At 34.4% G+C, this 19,019-nt stretch overlaps 1 protein-coding gene across 6 annotated transcripts in view; it reads right to left on the bottom strand.

The window, feature by feature from the left end:
- The window catches only part of COP1 (COP1 E3 ubiquitin ligase), a 104,254-nt gene that overhangs the window by 24,398 nt on the left and 60,837 nt on the right, over window positions 1-19,019 (bottom strand). For all 6 annotated transcript variants that reach the window (XR_004973424.1, XM_036344643.1, XM_036344641.1 and 3 more), the window contains 4 exons: window positions 12,688-12,831; window positions 10,042-10,150; window positions 9,591-9,672; window positions 8,145-8,261 (listed from right to left, as the gene is read on the bottom strand). Coding sequence is in view for 5 of the 6 variants with exons in the window: in XM_036344643.1 (XP_036200536.1) it covers window positions 8,145-8,261; window positions 9,591-9,672; window positions 10,042-10,150; window positions 12,688-12,831 (452 nt within the window). In the remaining variant the exon portion in view is untranslated. The remainder of the gene's footprint in view (window positions 1-8,144; window positions 8,262-9,590; window positions 9,673-10,041; window positions 10,151-12,687; window positions 12,832-19,019) is intronic.

The following is a 19,019-nucleotide window of genomic DNA, read 5'->3' as shown; positions in this document are numbered from 1 at the left end:
TCGTTTAAAATCATACATATTTCCAAATAAAGAAAAATACTTATTGGCCTCCTCCTCAAGAAATGCTATGTATTTATGGAAAGATACCTTTAAAACTATTAACAGTAGTACCTTTGAGGAGGTAGTTTAATAATGTTTGATCAAGGGGAATTTAAACTTTGTAACAAATGAAAGTTGAGAATGAGGTCATAATCTTATACTATTTGTTTAATTAAATATAAACAATTTTAAATGTAGATATTTTTAAGCCGCAAATGTACGATAGCCCAGATAGCTTTACTGAGAATCAAGAAGAACCTTTATAAAAATTATTTTTACTGAATATGTTAAAAAAACACACAACATGAGTCACATATAAGAAATATTGAAGCTGATCATGAAAGGCCTACCAGTAGAACAGAAAGCAATATTATCTGTATTTATTCTTTAGGCAATGAGAAGCTTCCAAAAGTATTCAAGTAAGGGAAATAAATTAATAAATCCTCCCAAACCCTTAAAAGGTAACTTTTTTCTTTTGAAGACTAAGAATCATCAAATGCCAAATCACAATTAGAAAGTATGGAAAATGGGAAAACAAATGGTGCTCATGTATGTGAACTGATTAGTGAGAATAACAGAGTTCACAGTAACCAAAACTAAAAATGTTTATTGATAACACAGTTAAATAGAATATTTCAGAATTCCTGTTTATTTGTTCTAGGGACATTATTTCTTCCCAGTGAATATGTTGTTAACAGAAATGCCCCTTCTGAAACAGAATAAAACTAATTTTATCTTTGACTTATATCACTAATTTTGGGACGGGGAGAACTATTATTATTTCAAAGAAAATAACCTTAAAAATACCCATATTTCCTATCTGTTATACTAATTACAACTTTAAAAATTACAAGATGCTTCAAGTTAGCATGCAAGCAACTCTAATATATTAAAGCCACAGATTGCTAGTTCTATTTACTTTAGTCTTACAATGCTCTCCCAAATTGGCTTTAGAGAAGATAAACTGGAAGAAAAATGGTTTTCTATCTTTTTCTACACAATAAGAATATGTCCTTGCCAGGTTGATGTGGCTCAGTGGTTGAGTGTCAACCTATGAACCAGGAGTCACAGGGTTCAATTCCAGATCAGGGCAGATGGTTGGATTGCAGGCTCAATCTCCAGTAGGGAGCGTGCAGGAGGCAGCCAATCAATGATTCTCTCTCATCATTGATGTTTCTGTCTCTCTCTTCCTCTCCCTTACTCTCTGAAATCACTAAAAATATTTTTAAAAAATGTCCTTGTTGCCGAAACCGGTTTGGCTCAGTGGATAGAGCGTCGGCCTGCAGACTTTAAGGTCCCGGGTTCGATTCCGGTCAGGGGCATGTACCTGGGTTGCGGGCACATCCCCAGTGGGAGATGTGCAGGAGGCAGCTGATCGATGTTTCTCTCTCATCGATGTTTCTAACTTTCTATCTCTCTCCCTTCCTCTCTGTAAAAAATCAATAAAATATATTAAAAAAAAAAATGTCCTTGTTAAACAAATAACAGACACTTAATAAAGACCTTTACCCTTATGTTGAAAATATTATCCTCGCCCTAACTGGTTTGGCTCAGTGGATAGAGCATCAGCCTATAGACCAGCCGCGGGCCAGACCCGGCCAGTTTGAAATGAATAAAACTAAAAAAAAAAAAAAAAAAGACCGTACCCTTTTATGTAATGATGTTTACTTTGAATTTATATTAGTTCACACAAACACTCCATCCATGCTTTTGTTCTGGCCCTCCGGTCCAGTTTAAGAACCCATTGTGGCTCTCGAGTCAAAAAGTTTGCCCAACCCTGCTATAGACTGAAGGGTCCCAGATTTGATTCCAGTCAAGGGCATGTACCTTGGTTGCGGGCACATCCCCAGTGGGGGTTGTGCAGGAGGCAGCTGATCGATGTTTCTCTCTCATCGATGTTTCTGACTATCCCTCTCCCTTCCTTTCTGTAAAAAGTCAATAAAATGTAATTTTTTTAAAAAAGCCCTTCTCTTAAAAAAAAAAAAAAGGAAAGAAGAAAGAAAATATTATCTTCTCTTTTTGAAAAGCACATTTTGAATAATCTCAGGGCTTAGGAATAGATTTTACATGGTTTATAAAGTCTTTCTCTCAATATTAATCACAAAAAGGTTCTTTAACCTATTATTTTCAAGTGCACTACGACTTAGGATTTGATTTTCACAGAAATGCTTGTGAATTTCTAGTCCATCTTGAGAAACTTTTCATGTAAAAAAAAAAAAATCAACAACAAAAAGATCAACTAGATGTATAACCCATTCCTAATGTCAAATTCTTCATTACAAATGGTATTTAATAAGGAACCTTGTGAATATAACTTGTACTGTTCTCAGTGGTAAAATAAATGGTACAGCTAGAGAGAATGATGTTTTACAGTTTAAAAAGAAACATTTAGATAATAGTCTGCATTTTAAGAAATATTTCAATTCTAAATGAAGATGATTCAACAAGAGTCATTGTTTTCTAGTAGTAAAGATTTTTCTTATGATTAAAGGGGTTTCAGGAAGTGGAAGGTACAAATAAAGGCAGTGAGTAAAGTTAAGACCTTCTGTTTCATTAATGCCTGTTCTGGTATTAACCTATTCCATTGCCAAAAAATAAGTCTTTAATTCATATCAAATCTCATTGTGCTGGCTAGGGTCAATGAAACGCAGCATACATTTCCCACCACCTTATGCTATTTTTAGCTTATGGAAGATAGAAAGTTAAAAATTATATTGCTCAGATCCCCTTGCAGTTATGCTCCTGGATGTGACTTAGGTTCCACCAATGGGATGTAAGATTTGAAAAGTAGAGATTTTGTGGTCATTTTGCTTTGGATATTTCTGTTGCAAGCATCATTGTAAAGATGTGGAGGTTCTCTGTTGAAGTGTTCCAGTGTCTAGTCTCTATCTCTGTGGCAGATATAGTGAAAGATTTCTGAGCCCTTGATTACAGCAAGGGCATTTTGATTTCAATAGTTCTAATGGCTGAGAAAGAAATAACAGTTCTTTTAGCCTATCAATACTCATGGTGAGCTAATAGTCATTACAAAAGGTTCAGCCTACACATCTCCAACCCTTCCAACAAGTAAATTTGGGTAAGAACATATGTGGTGTTCTGGCCTGAAGCACCTTCCCTACCTACACATACAAATACACCTAAGAAACTGACAGATGCCCTAACCGGTTTGGCTCAGTGGATAGAGCGTCGGCCTGCGGACTCAAGGGTCCCAGGTTCGATTCCGGTCAAGGGCATGTACCTTGGTTGCGGGCACATCCCCAGTAGGGAGTGTGCAGGAGGCAGCTGATCGATGTTTCTCTCCCATCAATATTTCTAACTCTCGCCGAAGCCGGTTTGGCTCAGTGGATGGAGCGTCGGCCTGCGGACTGAAGGGTCCCAGGTTCGATTCCGGTCGGGGGCATGTACCTGGGTTGCGGGCACGTCCCCAGTGGGGGATGTGCAGGAGGCGGCTGATCGATGTTTCTCTCTCATCGATGTTTCCAGCTCTCTATCTCTCTCCCTTCCTCTCTGTAGAAAATCAATAAAATATATTTAAAAAAAAAAAATATTTCTAACTCTCTATCTCTCTCCCTTCCTCTCTGTAAAAAATCAATAAAATATATTAAAAAAAACAAAGAAAGAAACTGACAGATATTTAACTGGACTGACCAAGAAAAAAGAGAGAAGACACAAATGATCAGTCAGGAATAAAGGAAGGGACATTAACTGACACTATGGAAATTTAAAAAATTACAAAAGAATGTTATAAACAACTTAATGCCAACAATTAAAAAAATTAAATGTATAAATGCCTAGAAAGACAATAACTATCAAAACCAACTTCAAGAAGAAATAGAAAACCTAAATAGACTTACAGGAAGTACAGAAACTGAATTCAAAATGTAAAATCTTCCCACAAAGGAAAGTCCAAGTCTAGATGGTTTCACTGATGAAGTTTATAAAGGTGAAATAATACCTATCCTTCACAAACTCATTCAGTAAATAAAGGAAGAAACACTTCGAAACTCATTCTATGAGGCCATTCGTAATTTGCTATCAAAGCCAGAAAACAGCATAAGAAAAGAAGGCTACAGCAAACCAAATCCAGTAACTTATAAATAGGATCTTAGATTATGGCTGAGAGATTTTTCTCCTGAATGGAAGGGTGGTCTATGGTATAAAAAAAAAAAAAAAAAAAAAAAAAAAAAGGAAAGAAAGAAAGATGCTATATTATTACAATAAAGGACATAAATCACAAGATCATCTTACTAGAGGCAGGAAAAAACATTTCACAAAATCCAACACTCATTCATAATAAATACTCTTAGCTAACTAGTAATATGTGGAAACTTACTTAGTTGATAAAGGGTGTCTACAAAAAACCTACAGCTAATATCCCACTTAACTGTGAAGAAGTAAATGCTTTCTCCCTAAGAAAAGGAAGTCCCTTCTGCTACTACATTCAACATCTCATGTAAGTTTTTAGCTCACACAATAAAGCAAAAAGGCATTAACACAGTAAATGAAAAAATAAAAGTGTTTTAATTCACAGATGACACTATCTTAAATGTAGAAAATCTGAAGTAATGCACCATAAAACTATGAGAAAATACAAAAGTACAAGATTGCAGTATGCAAAATCAATATACAAAAACTGATTGCATACATTAGCAACAAAAACTCTAAAATTTAAATTAAGAAAACAATTCTATTCACAAAGGACTAAAAGTACTAAAATATTTAAAAATAAATTTAACAAGAGAAATTTAAGACTTGTATACTGAAAATAGTAAAATACTGATATTAAAAATGGTTAAGAGAATTACAGATCAATTATTGATATAGATGTAAAAATATCAGCAATGAAATGTAAAAATTTATCAAAAGAATTCCAGCCCTGACCAGTTTGGCTCAGTGGATAGAGCATCAGCCTGTGGACTGAAGGGTCCCGGGTTTGATTCCAGTCAAGGGCATGTACCTTGGTTGTGGGCACATCCCCAGTAGGGAGCGTGCAGGAGGCAGCTGATGGATGTTTCTCTCTCGTCGATGTTTCTAACTCTCTATCCCTCTCCCTTCCTCTCTGTAAAAAATCAATAAATTATATTAAAAAAGAAAAAGAAAAAAGAATTCCACATTAAGCTCAAGCAGGGCTTAATCTAGAGACAAACAAAATTGAATAACAGAAAATGTATAAGCATAATTCATTATGTCAACAAATTAAACCAATTGATGCTGAAAAGGTACTTGATAAAGTACTAAAGTTGCTCCTAAGAAATAGTAAAATAATTAATTTGAATTTAGTAAGACTGTTTTCCAAAATTAGATATCCAAAGTAGCAAAATACTAATGTGCACTCAATTAAATAGAAGTGGGAAGTAACTATCACTAGTATGATATGATACTGCCTTATAAGAATAGAGTGTAATAAATCATTGGAAAAGAAGAAACACAAACATCATTTCTGGCCACTATCAACTATAAATAGATAACCAAAAAGATTCTACTAAAAAACTCCCAGATTTAGTAAGATAAATATACAAAGTGCCTTGATATGATACAGATATCCAAATACCAACAGTTTTTATCTACTCTTAGCAAACAGTACCTAAAATAAGAATGAAAAATATTTTATTTAAAATAACAAAATTATAGCATACTTAGGAAAAAAATAACCAGAAAGGCCTAGGGCCTAAATGAAGTAAAGTATAAAATTTTACTTTAGAAAAATATCTCATATAAATATGTGGGAAGACACACTACCTTAATAATGTCAATGTTCCCAAAATTAACAAATAAATATAATGTGCTGGGGTCCAACCCCAGCGGGTCCAGGGGTCCCCAAAGGTGTAGACGGAGTCGGCGAAGAAGGAAGGACACGGAGACAGTGTTCAGTTGATCAGCAGCCTAGCCAGGATCTCCAGCCAAGTTCCGGTCTGGATCTCCAGAGAGGTTCTGGTTAGGATCTCCAGCCAGGTTCTGTGTCCATGTTCTCTTGCTAGGTTCTCCAGGTTCTCCAGCCAGGTTCTCCAGCCAGGTTCAGTCACCAGGTTCTAGTCAGGTTCTCTTGCCAATTTCTGTAGTCAGGTTCAGTCCAGGATCTTTTGCCATGTTCTCTCGCTAGGTTCTGTCTCTAGGTTCTGTTGCCAGTTTCTGTCCAGGATCTTTTGCCATGTTCTCTCCAGCGAAGTTCTTCTGTCTCTAGGTTCTGTGTAGGTTCTGTCTTCTAAGTTCTGTCTTGTTACATCTGTATTTATACCAGTTGATTCCAATCCTATCAATCTCTATTCCAAAGGTTAGGGCGTTTCTTATCTCCATTCCAGGGAGTAAAGATTATGTAGCTTAAGCATGATTGTTCGTAGTTAAAGTGATTGATTACCCGCCTGGCACTTAGTTAAGGGGTTTTATTCCCTCCCAACTTCAGGGGAAAATCCCTACCTGGGGAAACAACCTTTCTCAGAGACCTTGGTTAAAACACATAGTGCCAAGAAGGTGAGCAAACATATTAAGAACAGTATGCCATATATGCCAGGTCCCTTGAAACAGCAAGCATGGACCGGCTCCCGGCAATAATGTAATTAAGATGAGAATAAAAAGCTTACATGAAAAAGTAAGTGCAAAAATTAACTATGAAATATATGAAAATTTAAAGCAGTGGGGACAAAACTGCCTGCCAGATAGCTGAAGCATTTTAAAAGTAGGCTTTCCTTTTCCAGAAAGGAGAACTTTTGAAGATACTCATATCTGGCATTTGTGTTAAAGACTGACAATTATGTCTCTTCTTAAATGATGGCCAATGGTTAGTATGTTTATAAAATAGAACTTTAAAATTCAATAAACTATTTTAACTTAATAAAATGTTAATAACTAAACAATAATTGAATTCTATACTATTAGAGCTTTACCCATAGCATTTTTCTTTCATAATCCTCATAAGAGCCCCAAAGGGCTATCTCTATTTTAAGAATAAGGAGCTTGGGGAGAAAAGTAAATCAACTTGTTTAAGGCTACATATCAAGCAGTAACAAAACAGAAATTTAAATAAGGGAGAAATTCAAATGGAAAAGAATAACACTTAATAAAGAAAAAAAGTCTATATAATAAAAGTAGGGAATTTTACCCACACATATATGTTAGTCCATATCCTTCCTGAGTTTAACTATGAAATTATGTCAGTATCCAAGTGAAATAAGTTGAAATAAGGAAAAGGTGTAATGACAAATTAAGATTTAAACTGTGCTTTTCTCTTTTAAAAGTGATAATTGTACTCATTGTGATATGGTGTTAGCTAATATAAAAAAACACACACACTGATATTATCATTAAAAAAAGAACCAAGGAAATTTCACAATGCAGAAATTAAACTATCACAGATGTTTACTCTTTTAATAAATATTCAAGGGAAGAAAACAGATATAGAAGACAAAGTAATTAATAGTGACCCCTATAAGTAACCTGCCTACCCCATAACACTTCTGACAATGAAAGAAGAACTTACTAGTAATAATTATATTGGTACAAGTATAAACTTGCACTGACCCAGGCAAACAGACATTCCATCACCCTAGTTTAAAAAAAAATACTTTAGCAAAAAATTCTTTGCTATTATTAAAATAGCAAACATTTTTATGAGTACTTACTATATTAGTAAGCACTCCAAGATACAAAACTTTGTTTTATTCACTGTCCCTAAATAGGTAATTTGTACATAGTAGACACTCAATAAGTAATTGCTGAATTAATTGGTTTCCTATAGGAAAAAAAATTCCTGTGTCTATACAACATAACTGAATAGTTTAAACATCATTATTGACCTAAGTTTCTGAATAAGTAAGCATTAGTTCATGCATAGAAAGACTTAGAGGAACAACGACAAAAATTATCAACAAACCCCTCTCTATGTATTGAATATTACTGACACTCTCTATGTATTGTATATTAGTGACAAAATACTGAAATGAAGGTACAGCAACAGATGAGTAATGATGGCATACTGCATACTTCTAATTTAGAGTTTAACAATGAAAACACAATTTAAACCTACAAAGAAAGTTACTCATTTTTAAAACTTTTATCTTAGACATGATTCTCAACCAACATCAAACGACCAATCTGCTTGTATTTCTTACCTGCACAGCCGAAAGCTAAATGGTATCTAGAAGAGGGGCTAAATTTAACACAGCACACATTAGCCTTTGCCTCAATGCTTGCCACTGAATTGTCTAGGTTGGTAGACCACAGCTTCACTAAGAATAAAGGAAAATAAAAACAAACAAAAAAAATAAATAATCATTAGCAAATGCTTCTGTAACCTAGAAACAGCTGTTTTGTTTTTTTTGGGGGGGTTTTTTAGTTAATCTAAAGCATTCTGATTTACTGGGACCAAAAATTTTAAACAACGTAATAATAGAACAGTATATTGAAACCAGGAGAGCTTAGTTTCAAAGTTAGAAAACAAACAGATATTCAATGTAAAATGAGTGATAACATGATCCCATAACTAATTTCATTCTAGTGATTTATACTGAGATTTGTAATGATGGGGAGAAGAAAGAAAGCTGACTGATCAGAGCAGGTCAGATCTGAAAGCACAAGCAAAAAGGTGAGCTGTTGTCCTGTGAAGTACTACAACAACCATCATGTTATTTTTAAACAAAAATGTCTTAGTAGACACCAGAATACATATACAAAATATATTTTCAGGATCTAGGTCACAATCCTGGTTGCATAATAGAATTAAAACAAACAATAACAATAACAAAAACAAAACCTTCCCATCCATCTTTTGATTGGTCTCAGTGTACCACCCAGGACAATACCAAGATGAGGTAGGTATTAGTGTTTTTTAAAAAGCTCTCTGGGTGATTCCGATGTGCATTTGGGGTTGAAAACCAGTACTAAGAATGAAGGCATAGTAAAATTTTAGAATCTTTTTAGGAATACTAATACAGTAATTTATAAACAGAAATAAAAAAAAGTAAAAATGGTCCCAACAACTACCACTTCTATAAGTTACATGTAGGAAAAAACACACAAAGAAATTAAGGCTTCTAACTCTAAGATAATATAACTGTTAATATGATCTTATAAATCTAATGGTGAGAAAAACCAGGCCAAACAGGACAGTATGGACAACAGAAAAGAATAATAAAGATAAATATACAAGAAAAAATAGAAGAGGTCGATTAAATTGGCAGAAAGAGATGTAGAATTTTTGCCTTAAAACAGGATTAACTGTACTCAAATATTTTAGCATACACTGGAAATTTAATATAATTCAGAAGGCAAAAATGTCTAAATGCTTCAGAAAAAAAAGTTCATTCAGTAGTGTATATATAAAGGAATTGGTTACAAAAATTTTACCATGTGGCATGTACCCAGAAAATATAATAATGAAGATGTAGTATATCCATTTTTCTTTCATTCCAAAAGATATATAGATTTTTGGAGTTCAGTTATTTTTGGAACAATCAGTAATCACAAAAGATTGCTATAAATTTCAATAAATATCTGTATTTCTGTTAGTAAAAGGAATAAAGGGGGTGGGAGGGAAAGAGAGGTGATTCAAATAGTACCTTTTGCATCATCAGAACCTGAAGCCAAGAGTTTAGGATCCATCAAATTAAAGTCAACACTCCAACACCTCTTCTCATGCTCCTGGATGTAGGAGGAAGACAAAGTAGTCTCAGATAGAATATAGATCTTAAAATAAATAAAGCAAAAACAACAAAAAAACTTGATACTAATTTACTGCTATTGTGAGAGGGAGAGAGAACAGGCTATAAAAACAAAAGAGATGTAAAGTAGTTCCCAAACTTTTAATATATAATATACATTTACTAAAATGAGATACACTCTAAAAATGCGAAAGTCTAAGAAAATGCTTTTAAAAGCATGATTTAGTATTACATAGATATAAAAAAATACTAAATAGTGCCTTTAAAATTTTAATTATGAAGTATATGAAGCTTTATAATTAAGAAAGTAAAAATTTAATTCTCAAAACAAATTAGTATCCTTAATTACCTGATAGACCTTTGACCTCTGTCCTGTAAATCCATCCCACAGGATGACGGTGCCTTCATAATCACTGCTTGCTAACAGGTTCTTATGGTAACTACTCCAACTGATACAGCTGAAAAAAAGCAATATATTAAAGCTGTACTTTATGTAAAAGTAATTAACAATAGAGAGAAAGGATTTTTATTTGTCCAGAAACATTAGAACCTTTTGAAATGTTCTACATAAGTTCACCATCATTTTCCTGCTCATAACACATCTGGGAAGGAAAGATATCAAGTAATTCCCCTATTTTTCTATTGAAACTACCAAGTAATGTCCCATACCACTTTGCACTCTTATTACTAGCTGAAAGATGAATATGAACCTAAAGCTGCCACTGGCCATCTTGAATACATGAAAAAAGTATGCCTATGGGAGAAGAGAATAGAGGCCAAGGGGGCACAGAGCATGGCAGGGCAGAATAGCAGAGATCTAATCAGATTGTTTAGGTCCCTGAACCCAGTTGTGCCAATCATAAAAGCAAATAAACTAGTTTAAATTAAGTTTCAGTTTATATCTCAACAGAATCTTGTGGCTGAAAGTCCAATCAAAAGCATTTAACAATGAGAATTAAACTTGTAACATTTATGTTTTCAGCTATTCTCAACCACTCCAAAATTAAAAATGCAACATCTAAAAATGTATATTTTTGGTGAGACACAGATGTGAATCATGCATAGAGTAAAGCAAATAGTCTATTAAGGAAGAAGCCACTTTGAGAGCAATTAGCCTAAATGAGTTCCAAGCATATGAACATAATAAAATCTTTTGCTCTCTACTAGCTGCATTCATGCTAAATCTCAGAGACTGGAAGAATTAATTTATATGTTTAAATATACTTACTTGAATTTCTGTGTGAAATTACATGGAACAGTTAAGAGCTAAATTTGATTCAGATAGACCTGAGCTCAAATTCCAGATCAGCCCTGACTAGCTGTGGCTTTGGGTAATTTACTTCACTTTCACTATTGCCGTACTCCAAACTGATTCTTTCAGTCCCAAGTCCATGGCGTCCTATCTTGAAAAGCATCCTCCATTTACTCCAAGGTACCGAAAGTATTGCCATGTTTTTACGTGTTAAGAAAGGGTAAACTCTCTAATCCACATTTTCAATACAGTCACATTTAATATGAATTCTTGAGATGGGCCAAATATTGTACTGAGTGCATTATGTGTATTTATTTAAAGTGCAATCTAATAAAATAGGTATTACTCTTTGTTCTCCATGTTATAAATGAAGAACATGAAATGGTTAAGAGCACAGACTCTAGAACCAAACTGCCTGTTTGAATGCTGGTACCCACAAATCCTAACTGTGTAATCTGAAGCAAGTTCTTTTCTGTGCTTCGGCCTCCTTGTATATAAAATAGGGCAATAAAGGTAACTATCTCATTGGTCTGCTAAGACAAAGCACTTAAGACAATGTCTGCCATGTAAGAAGAATTCACTAAAATTATTTCTTACTCATGTTGGACTTAGGACAAAAACTATAATGGATTCTCAATAAGCACCACTGATAAATGAGTAGGCTCACAAATTACGAGTCTACCATTTTTATGAATGAATTAGGAAACAAAAAAATAAAGCTATAATTATATAGACTGTAATCCTTGCTATATAATTAACATTATTAAACATACACATACTATATATACCATTAATTTAAATAAAAAAGGTACAAAGATGACTGGGAAAGGTTCAAAGTTCTAAATAATTTATTATTAGATGATTTCCGTATATCATCACCTTTTAAGCCCAGTGCCCATGTGACCAGCTTAGGAAGCTTATTTTTAAAATGCAGATTCCAGGACTCCTCTAAAATTTTTGGGTTGCAAATCAGAAATTGTGCCTAGTTCCTCAATTTTGAACAGTATCCCAGGTTTGAATACTGTTAAAAATGCAGTATTTTACCATACTCATTATGAACTCTAAACCCTAGTACAGGAAACTTAAATATTATGCCCTCAATGAAAAGAAGCAGAATGTTCTTATGAAAAGAATTCTTGCCCTGACCGGTTTGGCTCAGTGGATAGAGTGTCAGCCTGTGGACTCACGGGTCCCAGGTTCGGTTCCGGTCAAGGACATGTACCTTGATTGCAAGCACATCCCCAGTGGGGAGGGTGCAGGAGGCGGCTGATCGATGTTTCTCTCTTATCAATGTTTCTAATTCTCTATCCCTCTTTCTTCCTCTCTGTAAAAATCAATAAAATATATATTTTTTAAAAAAAAAAGAATTCTTAAAACTATAAAAATTATAATATTTAGAGATGTGCATGCTAGGGGAAAAATTCCTGACTTTCAGACATATTCATAGTCTACAGTAATCCTTTATTCAACACCTAATGAAAGGCCATCTCAACAAAGACCTTTAATTGATTAAGTGAAAGAAAAATAGCTTTCATTTGACAAACTGAAAAGCAATAACTATAGAGGGAAAGCAACCAATATCTATTAAGAAAGATATTCTGATGTATCCTCTGTAGGCAATTATAGTGTTCCCCATGAATAAGTAAGGAGTTTCATAGAAAAGCAAAATAATAAACTCATTCTAATTATAGATACCAATCATTACATATACACTGCATTATGCCAAGAAAATAATGTAGATACCTGATTTTGGAATTGCAGGTCATTTCATTTTCAGGGTAATGAATATCTACCGCATCCTGAATGACTGTGCCATATTCATAGACTTTAATCTTCTTTGTAACCCCAGCAATTGCAAAATAGTCACAATCCCGGTCAAATTCAATACTGAAGGGAAAAAAAACCCCACATATATATGTGGTCAGTAAGACTATTTATCTATACTTGTGACATTTATAATGACAACTATTCAGAATTTGGTTTATTCTATTTCTGAAGTGATTCTGCCTACAATGATAAGAGATCTACTTGAAAGGCCCTCAGATTGTACCAGGCCCTATGTCCAGATTAAATCATGATCAAGACATCAAATTATAAGTGGTGGTGAAATGTGCATAGCTGCATAATTCTGTTTATAGACGGTTCTTTTGTTAGTAAAAACTTAGAATATTTTTCATTTGTTTTAATAACCATAATACAACCTACCCAACGGTAAAGGCTAACAAGTTATGCTGTAAAAGTAGTGAGGAAAGTTTAAATGGTTTGCAATATTAAAAATAAGTAAAAAGAGAATTATCAACTAATCTTTTCATAAGTTCTAGCTACTCTTCTTCCTACCATTGTGTGGGCAAGATAGAATTTCACACTATGTAATGTCAGTTTAATAAATAAATTAGAATACAAGAGGAATTACTGAAGCAGATAAAAGGATAAAACACACATAAAAGTTGAATCATTAAATTATCATTACAGGCCAGCCATCTTGGCCAGTGGTTGATCAGCAATCTGTGAACCAGGCCGTCACGGTTCGATTCCCAGTTAAAGCACATGCCTGGGTTTCGGGCTCAATCCCCAAGTGCAGGGTATGCAGGAGGCAGCCGACCAATGATTCTCTCTCATCTTTGATGTTTCTGTCTTTCTCCCCCATTCCCTTCCTCTCTGAAATCAATAAAAATATCTTTTAAAAAATAAACAAAAAACCCCACAAAACAAATAAACAAAAATCCTCCCAACAAAGTCCAGGATCAGATGGCTTCACTGGTAGATTCTACCAAACATCTAAAGAAGAATACCAATCCTTCTCAAAAATTAGAATAGAAGGGAACGCTTCCAAATTCTTCCAAACTCATTTTATGAGGCCAGCATTACTCAATACGAAAAACAGACAAGGATGCCACAAGATGATGAGATGAAACTGATGGGAGCAGATTGATGGTGGATGGTGAACCCCAACAAAAATGACTGCATAACAGATGGCCGAGAGGACATCTAAAACAATGGTTTTCCCACCAGAACTAAGGCATAATCCCAGTATCAGAGGCACTAGGCCCTGGGAAAAGAGCTGGCACTGGGCCAGCTTCTTCCCCTACCATCTGAGCTGATGAACTGACTGCCTGCCTGCAAGATAAAGCTCAGGTTCAAGGCTCTCTGGAGATCTATACCATTTATTAGTTGTGTGACACCAGACAGGGCTCTAAATTGCTTTTTTATTTGTATTCTCATCCTGCAAAATGTGGGTGGTGGCCCAACAAAGATAATGTGACAGTACTTCGTAAACTTAAATCCTTCTGCAAATACGGTACAGTACTGAGTTTTCAGTCATTGCAGGACTGGTCAAGGACACTCTTTGTCCTTCCCTTTTAAGGAACACCTCGAGGCAAACTTCCTCCTGGTTGGATAATCAGATGAGCAGCGGTGGCCAACCTTTGAGACCTCATGGATCACCAGTGGTCTGTGGACCACCGGTTGGCGATGGCTGCTCCAAAGGTTTCCTTAAACCAGTGATCGCCAACCTTTCGGACCTCACAGACCACCAGTGGTCCACGGACCACCAGTTGGCGACCGCTGAGATGGAGGACTTGAGACTTGTATTGGTCTTCACAGGCTTTGACACATACAGGGAGGCAAAAGGGTAAGTGGAAGAGCAGGCTTCCCTGATGTCAAGGAAGCCTCTCTGGGAGGAGGTAAATGGGCTCTGAATGGTTAAAAAAATGCAGTCTGGGAGTAACAGTCTTATTTAAAACCAGAGGAATATCACTTGAATTTACCAAATATATCAACAGGTGTGTGAATAGTGGGAATGAGGAAGGATTCGTCATTTTATGGATTACCTGTGATATTCTTTCACAAAACAGTTAATGGATAGTTAATAATTTAGTAAGAAGCTTTGCTGAGCTAATGATGAGATGAATAAGGAAAATAAGTACACATTAAAAATATTTCCCATAAAAACTTGTTCAGAGTCTCACTTTTCATTATAGTTTTAAATTCTTAATTTTATAAAAATTTTAAAGGAATTTCATTAAATGCTATTGACTACATCACAATTCAGCAAATGTTCCCTCCAATAAAACAGAACTATGTAGCAATGCAATATGTTTATTTGTGAACAACTTCAACTGGACTGCTATCTCAGCTACTATCCTATGGATTCTAATGCAACATAACTATATCGATGACAACTATTCAACTACCCCGACTCATTCTATACCCACAACCTCATGCCACTGAAGAAAAAATGTTACTGTGTCTGGCAAAAGACAGAGTTATTGAAGTTGAAATCCTATTCTTAACTTAGGAAGCTTTGGTATAGCTCAGACTCCATGGGAGAATCCATTATATATTATCTCTAAATACTTTTCCTCCACCTACAAACATACATGGCTAATAAATCAATAGCATTCTAAAGTTGTACCAGTAAGTTAATGTACCCTTTTCAAACTATAGTTTTAAAAAAAAAAGTTTAAACACTGACTTATCAAAACAACTGTCCAAAGACACTGCTGGGAGAAAACTGACATATAAATAAAAATGCTACCTGTCAAAAGAATTGATTTGATGATGTAAGTCTATCATTTCTTCTGTCGCTACCCTATTACACAAGACAGCTATCTTTTCCTACAAAGACTGATTATCTACATTTGCTCATTCTTTACTAAAAAAATAACTTTTTGGTTTGACTCCACTGCTATTATTTCTTACATTCTAGTTATGTTTTGTTCTTAATATAATGGGATATAAAGGACCTGTACTACTGTACAGAATATCCTTTTTATATTCTGGACTATCGAGGTTCTTTATAGTTTAAATCAATAAGATTTTAATAGGATTATTGACCAAAATATATAAAGAATACTATTATTTCTAGTAAATTTTGATTAAAAGAGAAAGACAAACATCTGCCTTTTTAAAATATGCAAGTACTTCCACATAACTGAAACTAGATATTTAAGTACAGTTCTTTTAAACACTGAGTCATTTGTTCCCAATCTTAGACAGATTTAAGCATATCTGTTCCCAAACATAAACATAATTAGGATGTAAAATAGATTATGAAATAATTCAAGTGAACAATGAAGTTTTTAGAGAGCTTTTCAGAGCTTATCCAAAATAGACAATCTCTTATTTCACAATATAATATTTCAACTGCTTTAATTATGAAATGTAAACAAAAATAAACAATGATCGGTTTGACTAAAACAAAAACAAAGTAAAAGGTAAACAAATTAACTGAAACAAACCTGCTTGTGCAATTAAATTCAAGAGAATTGTAAGAAATCTTGCTTGTTATATAAAATTCATTTCTGCTATCCACTATCATCAGTAATTCTTAAAACAAGTGGTTTATGAAAGTTTATTGCAATGACAAATTCAATTTCATAAAATGTTTTAAATTTTAAAATACACATTTTCCTTGAAAAATAGTATTAATGGAGACTTACTTTAAACATGGAAATTGTAATTTTCTTTCACACTTCAAATGTGTCAACTGTTTTTTAAAAAGTGATGTATTTAAAACAGTTATAAAATGTAATTCAGCCCTAACCGGCTTGGCTCAGTGGATAGAGTGTCGGCCTGGGGACTGAAGGGTCCCAGGTTCGATTCCGGTCAAGGGCATGTACCTTGGTTGCGGGCACATCTCCAGTGGGGGGTGTGCAGGAGGCAGCTGGTCGATGTTTCTCTCTCATCGATGTTTCTAACTCTCTATCCCTCTCCCTTCCTCTCTGTGAAAATCAAAAAAATATATTTTTAAAAAAATGTAATTCAGATGTAGGAAACTGGTTATATTCTTTGTCAAAAGGGCTATCAGTCAAGTGATTAAGCAACAAGGCCACAGATCACACAGGATAGCTGATTAATGCACACTTCCAGTACAGTGTGGCACAAAGCAATGCAAAGACGTCAATATAACAAGAAGGTAATTTTGTTCCCACAGCTTGTCATATTTTTTGCAATTATAAAACAGGTATGGACAAACAAGGCAGATTCATAACCCTGAATACTAGAATCCAATTTATCAAAAATTACATAAAGTGAACACAGTTGTTAAAGGTCTAATTCATTACCATGATAATATGCCTCAAGAGACTGTGGTAACTATAACTTCGAGGAAAAAAAGAAAGGTCGAGAAATTGGCCATTTTAGTGAAAAGAAGGGGGCAGATCTTTAAAGAATATAAACACAGGCAAAGGGGCAAAGGAAATTAATGTTATCCAACTTTCTCCCAAATCAATCTTTATCCTAAAACTAGTTCAAATCTTAGTTCTGTCATTTATTAGCATTGCACTGACCTTAGACAAGTTAGAAAATTTCTCTTCACCTCAATTCCTAACCTGTAGAGTGGAATTAACAGCAATGCCTTACTCCACTGGGTTTATAAAAAATTAAATGAGTCAATGAAGCACTTACAAAGTCATGTAAAATATTTACAATGGTGTCTAAAAAAAGTAATCAAATACCACATCACCAGTGTAGTGACTGATCTAGCAGCAAAGAATGCCATAATATGTAACCATATTCTTCTTATGAATTTACTAATATCTGATGACATTCTATTTACAAAATTTGAGAAAACATAAAGCAAAAATATTAAATCTCTAAACTATAAGTGCAACGTATAGTAATTTTAAACATAACAATCTAGGTATGTAAAAATCAAACCAGAATCAAGAACCTAGAGCCACTGCTATTATGTAGTCAAAGTTTAAACTATGCTTTAAAACCATTCCTCTCTGGTGGCTACTCAATACCTAATTTAAGGAAAAGTGCAAAAGTGACATTACTGCTATGTGTAAGATGAGCTCTCTATGACCTTCACTGTAAGCACTAATTTCCATACCTGTCTACTATTTAATTAGCTGAGATACTGTCAAAATGAACAAATGCTGCCACCTTGTGGATTTATGAGTGTGGTATTAACTCAAAATTACCCATAAGGGAAGAAAAATGTAAAAGCAAAGTTTCTGGTTCAGCTTTTTCTCTCAGTGAGATTCTCACTGCAATAAGTGACCAAGGGTAGATATATTTCTTACAATTTTACAGTAAGAATAATTTCTTCTACAACATAATGAAATATACCAAATTCAATGTCATCTCTAACATGTCTTACCACACTTCCCCCAAAAAAATTTTAGAAAAAATCCTCACCTGAAGATATGTGTTTATTAATTTTTAAAGAGAGAGAGAGAGAGAGAAACAACAATGTGAGATAAATATCAATTGGTTGCCTCCTGTATGCGTCCTGAGTGGGGATCAAACCTGCAACCTAGGTATGTGCCCTGACCGGAAATTGAACCCGCGACCTTTTGGTGTACAGGACAATGCTCCAACCAACTGAGCCACCCAGCCAGGCCCAAAAGAAATTCATTAAAGGTCCTATTTTGAGAGGAATTAAAACCCTTTAAAACACACTTATTACCAATAATGCATTTGAATGTGAGAAAGTAGGAAAAGCAAAAAAATCATTTGTTCTATGAAAGTTTCCAAGTCCCTTCAATTACTACTTAGCTACTATTTTCCTTTGTTGCTACTAACTAGTCTTCATCTGTCCTGCATAATAAAGCTTGAATATTGGAAATTTTTCTTTCAGAAATGTTATTAAAAATATTGCCTAATTATACTTATATGGGATACTTAGTCAAAATCAGAGAGACAGAAAGTAGAATGGTGGTTGTCAGGACTGGTGAATGGGGAAAACGAGGAGTTATTTTTTCAATGGGCCCCAACTTTCAGTTTTACATGTCAAGTATTAAGGAGATGGATGGTGGTGACAGTAGCACAGTATTAGTTAGGAATGTATTTAATATCACTGAATAGTAACTTGTTAAGATGGCAAATTTTGTGGTATGTGTATTTACCATAATAAAAATATTTTGGAGAAAAGAGATATCACATCAAAATCTGTGGCATGCAGCCAATGCAGTGCTAATAGGAAAATTTGTAACACAAATTGCTGGAGACCAATTCCAGCAAGACAGCAGGACTGCATCTGGGAATGGCTGAAGGCATTTTCCCAAACCTGAATAGGATACATTAAATTGATTCTTGGCAGACAGACAGTTAAAGGGCATCTTAAT

The sequence above is a fragment of the Myotis myotis genome, unplaced genomic scaffold (assembly GCF_014108235.1).
Source record: "Myotis myotis isolate mMyoMyo1 unplaced genomic scaffold, mMyoMyo1.p scaffold_m19_p_18, whole genome shotgun sequence".
Lineage (NCBI taxonomy): Eukaryota > Metazoa > Chordata > Mammalia > Chiroptera > Vespertilionidae > Myotis > Myotis myotis.
This window is presented reverse-complemented; position numbering and strand designations above follow the sequence as displayed.